General features: G+C 45.3%; 1 protein-coding gene across 1 annotated transcript in view; it reads left to right on the top strand.

The window, feature by feature from the left end:
• Chchd5 (coiled-coil-helix-coiled-coil-helix domain containing 5) overlaps positions 1–2,180 on the top strand; it is a 3,955-nt gene extending 1,775 nt beyond the window's left edge. The window contains exon 4 of the mRNA XM_005365645.1: positions 2,006–2,180. Coding sequence (XP_005365702.1) covers positions 2,006–2,029 — 24 coding nt within the window. The 3' untranslated portion in view covers positions 2,030–2,180. The remainder of the gene's footprint in view (positions 1–2,005) is intronic.
• Positions 2,181–6,716: the final 4,536 nt, after the last annotated feature.

The raw sequence follows: 6,716 nt of genomic DNA, 5'->3' as shown, positions 1-6,716 counted from the left end.
AAAAAAAAAAAAAAAAAAATCTTAACATGTTCTGGGGATGGCAGAAATGGAAGAGTGAGAAACACTCCTTTGGATGTTTCTTGCTGGATCACTGTGAAGGCGAAGTCACTCCGTTAGCTACCCTCCCCTGAACACCTCTCACGAGGTCCTCTGTCCCCGCAGTCCCTGCCTTTTCTTTCTTGCCATTTTCTGGGCTTCTGTGTTGGTCCATTTTGTCCTTTCCAATCCTTCTCCTGTGATGGTTCCAGAATGATCTGAGAGGAAGTCTTACCATGTTTGCTTCTCCATGGAAACCCCTCTGTGGTTTCATTTCTGCTAGACGGGTTCTCATCTCCAGCCCAGCCTGGTCTCGAATGACTCAGGCCCCACCCACCTCTTCCATTCTCCACCCTCAGCGGACGGAGCAGTTATTCAGGGGCACGTCTGCCTGACTCCTAGCTATTTCTTTCTGCCTGGGCTGCCCTCCCCTGTCTATCTCCCATCTAATTTTTACCCTGTTTTTGTGGTACTTCTCTCGGAAAAACCTCCTCTGCTCCCCAATTCCTGGTCCCTGGCTTTTAAGCTCTTTCCATCGACACTCCGCGGTTTCCCTTGTATCTCATGCTTCAGGAGAGTTTTTGGCTACAGGTTGCCCTCTAATTATGTCTGATAGTCATTGGTTCTTTGCATAGAACAGGGGTAAAGATTTAGGTTATGAGAGCAGAAACTGCCTAGAAGGACTTTAATTGTCCATAGGGAATGTTCAGGAATGATTGCATCTTGTCCATTCCAGTTACTCAGCCATCTCACGGGAATACTTCTGTCTTTCAAGTGTCTCCAGCTTCTGGACAATAACGCCCTTTCGTTTCCTTTTGTTTTCCATTTAGTTTTTATTTTTCATTTTATGTGTATCAGTGTTACGCCTGCATGTATGTGGACCACATGTGTGCCTAATGCCCATGGCCGTCAGAGAGGGTGTCGGTCTGGAATCCTCTGGAGTTGGAGTTACTATGGATGGTTGTGAGCTCCCATGTGGGTGCTGGAAACTGAACCCAGGGTCTCTGGAAGAGGAGCAAGTGCTGAGCCATCTCTTCAGTCCCTCTTCCTTTCAGGAATGGGAATTAGGGCAGGGAGGTGGCTTAGCAGGTTAAGGCATTTGCTGTAAGGTCTAACACCTTGAGTGTTATCACCAACTCCTGCAGGTTGTCCTCCGACATGCAGGCACACCCACAGGCAAGCACCCCCTAGATAAGTTAATAAATGCAAGAGTGAAAAACAAAATGGAAATTGAGTCACCGTCTCCCCTCATGGTTCCAGGTTCTCCAGTGCACTAGGAATGACTGACGCCCAATTCCTTCCTCTGCCCTGCTCCTTCATGCTAATGGCGTCACAATTCCAACTTTTCCTCCTAATGGGGGTGGTGAGAGTCAGGCCTCCTCTGTTCTCTGATCTTCACATTAGCAGACATGAAAATGCCCTCATCTACCATGTGATGAAAGGCCTTAGCGGGAGAACTCATATTTATGTTGCTGGCAGTTCAGAAGTCTCCCTTTCTGCACAAAGACGTCACCTATCAGGGACTAGTGTGTCTTCCTTCCCATTTTGAAAGGGGGTTTCCTAGAATGAGAGATTTTTGCCTGCTGAGTCCCCAGCACTTGTCACAATGCTGCCACATGCCTGTAATTCTAGCACTAGGGAGTCTGAGGTAGGAAGGTTGCTATGAGTTCAAGCCAACTTGAGTTCATAAGCGAGCTCTAGACCAGCCTGGGCTACTGGTGAGTTCCTAGCCAACCTGGGCTAGAGTTAGGTCCTATCTCTCTCCAGCCTCCAAAAATAAATAAACAAACAGAATGGTACCTTCCAGCCCCAGGTTTTAGCTTACTATGGACAACTTGTTCTTGTGGCAAGGGGCCAAGGTCACCACTTGGCACCTTTCCCCTCTAGACTGGACCATGAGGGCATCCTCTGCTGTGTCTGCCTCGTCTCCCCTTCAAGGGCAGTAAATGTTGCTATGTTTTCTCCACAGACACAGCCTCTTCCTGCCTCCTGAAGACCCCCATGGACCCTGAGGAAACTAGACACGACTGACTCCACCTGACATCCTCATCTAGAAGAGGGACATTTTGGAGTCCTGAGGGCTCTGGTGTGGGTCTGGCCTACCTGGACTCCAGAACTCTAAATAAATAAAGACTGAGTACTGGCTTTGGTTCCAGCCTATAGCATCGAAGGGGCAGGCGTTAGGAGAGCTGGAGGAAGCTTGGTCACCCACTCCCAGCTTCACTTGGTCTGCCAAGTAAGAGCTCAGGAGGGGCCAAGGTGCTCCTGTTCTAGGTTTGGATTTACAGTGACTCAAACAGCCATTCCCTGTGCCCGCTGTATGTGCGCTGAGGCAAGGCTTCCCTCCCACCCACTCTCACCAGATTGGTTTTGTTTTTGTTTTTTTAAGTCTAGGCAGTACTGAAGCTCATTATGTACCAACCTGGATTCAGACTCACAGCAATCTTCCTGAGTGCTAGGGTTGCAGGTGTGAGCCGCCATGCCCAGCTTCCTTCCCTCTGGAACAGCCCACGACCTCACACATGCCCGTCAATATGCTGTACCTTCCGCTTGTGCCCTGAGCCTGCATTCGGTACATCTTTATAGCATTTTCTTGAGGCTTGTGGGAGGAGCAGCAAACAGCCCATCTTTTCCACTGCTGAGTCAGGACCAACTGAGCAGTAGACACAGGCCTTGGGCAGTGGAGGTAAAAATTCTGGCCTTGTTATTGAAAACAACTGTGTAGAGACAGAAGCAAGGCTTGAGAATTAGAAGTTCAAGGTCATCCACTGCTATATAGTTTGAGGCCAGACTTGAGCACCTGAGGCCCTAGTTAGATAAATTTAGAAACTGAAGCATGTGAAAGGACATGGCTCGGAGCATCCTTCACCGGAGTTTGATTTGTCCTGACTAGCAAGTCCCAGAAGCCAGGTCTCAGAATGGGGCACTGATGTATATTCTCAGTCTGAATCCAGAGATACTGGCAGGAGTGGGAAAGGGAGACAAGAAGACAGCCACTAAAAAGTGCGTGACCAGAGTGGCAAGATGCCTCGCTGGCTCCGGGTGCTTGCCACAAGCGTGACGGCTGAGTTTGGTGCCCAGCAGCCACATATGGGAAGGGTAGAGCTGACCCACAAGTAGCTCCGTTTCCTAGAAACAACTGTTCCTTCTGACCTCCACAAGTGCTGCATGGCATTCCTCTGCTTCTGTTTAAAAGTAAACGAGTAATTTTAAAAAGTGCATTACCACCTTGGGAAATGAGACCTCTGAGAATGGCATAAAACTTACTTTGTCGAGAAAATTAGTTTATTTAATTCCCTGTCTGTTAAAGAGGGCCATTGTCACAGGCATTGACCCTCGGGCTCCTCATCAGAAGAGGACAGCACAGAGAGTAATGGGATCAAGCCTCCACCATAGAGACCTGGCCCATGTAGATCCGAGTTAGTGCCACCTTCCTAGTGTTTGCAGGCAGAGCTGTTTGGTTGTCCACTGACTCCCCACTTCAGTCAGGTCATGAAGAAACAGTCCAGGATCCAGAGGTAAGAAAACCCAGGGTGGCATTCTGATAAAACTTGAACTATTCTAAATGTAACTGCTAAGGAACAGAGGCCAGAAGAAAAAAGAGGGGCTTTATCAGTATAAGGTATAAGATGAAAGAAAAAGGCCATTTTATGTTGATAAAAGACTAATTAAAAGCTTAAATTGTATTATGCAGACCACTAGGGTTGTTATTTATGTATGTACTTTTTAAAATTGTTAATACCAGCCAGTCTCTAAAAAAATAATGTTAGTTATTTATTTTTGAGATAGGGTCTTTTTTTTTTTTGGTTTCGTTTTTGGTTTTTTTTTTAAAGATTTATTTATTTATTATAAACTATGTGGCAATATTGTTTGTGTCGCTCTCTCTCCCCCAAGTTTCCAAAAATGCCCTTAACCTGGCATAGAGAGTCCCATCTGTAATCTCTAGGGGAGCTGAAAAGTTTGCCACGTTTAAAGCCAGCCACTGTATTGAAAAGTCCGCCCCCCCCCCAAAAAAAAATACAACAAACAAAAACAAAAAAAAAAAAACTAGGTTTAGCTCTGGCCTAGCAGGAATTTTTGAACTGCTATGTAGCCCCTGCTGGTCATGGTGAGAGCTTGTCTTTGGACCTGGACCTTTGCTTTCCTGGCTAGTGTTTGTAATGGCTCAGTAAACCCCTTATTACAGAGAGTTCTTGATCAAGAATTTTTAGTTCAACAATGAACCAGAATGACCTCCATACAGATTAAACACGAGACAAGTCTCTTCTCCCTTGAAGTGACTCCAAAAGAAGCCAGCCACTTGAATCCCAAGATTTGTATGATGGCTTAGAAAACTGAACCTGATCCATTGGGAGTTTCCTCTCAATATTTGCCTCCAAAACAGAAGGAATTTGTTGGTTTGGAAGTCAAGGTGGAAGTCTGGTATTGTCAAGATTGGAGGAGCACCTACGAGGTGCTGTGTGGGTTGCAGGACGGGAGGAACAGAGGGCAGAGAGAGGGTGAAAATCGCTTCTTTCACCCTGACAGTGCTGCCTAGGTTCTGGTGGCTTTCTGTTCCCAGCTCATTTTTCCTCAGACTTTGGGGGATGTTTTCAGCCCAGGTTACTTTGTTTGAGTGGGGTTCGGCTCCATTCTCCTAAGAGTGTGAGGCAAACAGACAACATGGAGGACCAGATGACATTTTAGAACATGTTTATATGGTCTCTTTTTTAAATGAGAGGGTCCAACGGGGTGAAGCAGGATCCTTAAAGGCATCATGCTCCTACCATCCTACCACCTCAAGCATTCTTGAGGCCTCACATTACAAGAAAGGAGACTTCACTTCCCGATACTTGGCTGCAAAGACTTTGTGCCTATGTGTAAGCTAACAGAACAACTTTATGGTGTTTTATTTCTCTATCTGTGTCTGGTAATTGTATTTTTTCTGGGATTTTATCACATTGCCTATGATTTGGGGTTATATTTATCTGTTGACAATAGCAACATTATCCTAAGGCCTGTGACATCGTAGAACTGCTTCTTGCTTCAGACACTGTGCTTGTATCAGTAGTATGGGCAAGGGTATGTCAAGTTTATTAACCTTTTCCTATAGTTTACTTTTAGCTTGTTGATCTTTATTTTGGTTTGTGTTTGTTTGTTTTGAGACACAGTCTCTTGTAGAACAGGATGACCTGAATTTATTGTGTAGCAAAAACTGTCCCTGGGCTTCTGATCCTTTTGCCTTGGGACTACAGGTGTGTGTACCACCACACCAGTGACACACAGCTTGTGCCCTTTTGTGATTAAAGTTTCAGGCTTTTCCTTTACTAAGAGATATATATTACATTGCTTACAAATTTGATTGTTGCAATTCCTTTCTAATTTGATTTCTTTATTGGTATTGGGTTATTTAGAAATTTAGAGGTATATTTCTTAATTTCTAACCATATGGGAATTTTTCTAGTCATCTTGCCTAATTAATTCAGTTTGGTAACATCTTTTACATTTCAGCCCTTTTAAAATTTGTCACAGCTTTATGGCTTGGCAGAGGCTCGCTTCTGTTAATGTGCCATATGTTCCTGATCGTAATCTTAGTGTAGGCATAAGAGACAGGGATTCAGGAGATGATCCCAGAGAGCCCGGTAGTAGGACAGTGCGACGTGTGATCAGGAAGGGAAGGCTCTCACAGGCCGACTGTCACAGTGGGCAACAGCTTAGTTAAGGGATGAGAAACACCGACTTCCATCATCCCTTTCATTGAGGACTGTTTAGTTGAGGGCTTTATTTTTGTTCCCCACTACCTCCTGCTTACCATACGTGCAGGCAAAGAGAGAGAAGGCTGTCTGTCAGTCAATCAGATGTGACTCTCTTGGTTGCTATCATCCACTAAATTCATTTCAGTGGTAGCCACCATTATGGCTACTATCAACTACCTCAGCTACCATGGCTGTAGCCTGTCATAGGTGCTGCAGTTATGGCCACCATCATCTTACCCCTCTTCCTGCCTAACACTGCTGTCACCAATTGCCCTATCCCACCATGGCCACCACTGGTGAAAGTATTTTGATAAATCTTTCAAAATACCTGACTCATTTCACAAAAATGCTACAGTCAACCAAGAATTCCACGTAGAACAGCCGGACATGGCGAATGGGGAATTACTAGGAACACTGGTGGAGCCAGGTAGCAATGCTGAGGGAGATATGCTGGTGCCGATGTGGTTTTTAAGACAACTGATGGTTGTTCAGATTCTGAAGAGGCAAAATATGCCAGTCAATGGTCTGTGGATGTAAAAAGGTGGGGGATGTCAACGTATGTCTTCAAGAATCTCTATTTTACCTTTGGTGGCTTCTTTTCTTTTTTCTTTTTCTTTTTTTCGAGACAGGGTTTCTCTGTAGCTTTTGGTGCCTGTCCTGGAACTAGCTCTTGTAGACCAGGCTGGCCTTGAACCTTTGGTGGCTTTCAAGATGAAATTTTGTGCTGCTATTGAATGTATCCTGTTGAATAAACATAATCACTATACAACAGTATTTGTCAGCACTGATCTCCAATAGGTAAACCAATTAGTGCCATCAAAACTTGGGAAGGGGGCTGGAGAGATGGCTCAGTGGTTAAGAGCACTGCCTGCTCTTCCAAAGGTCCTGAGTTCAATTCCCAGCAACCACATGGTGGCTCACATCCATCTGTAATGAGGTCTGGTG

This window comes from Microtus ochrogaster, unplaced genomic scaffold, assembly GCF_000317375.1.
Source record: "Microtus ochrogaster isolate Prairie Vole_2 unplaced genomic scaffold, MicOch1.0 UNK3, whole genome shotgun sequence".
NCBI classification, from domain to species: Eukaryota; Metazoa; Chordata; class Mammalia; order Rodentia; family Cricetidae; genus Microtus; species Microtus ochrogaster.
This window is presented reverse-complemented; position numbering and strand designations above follow the sequence as displayed.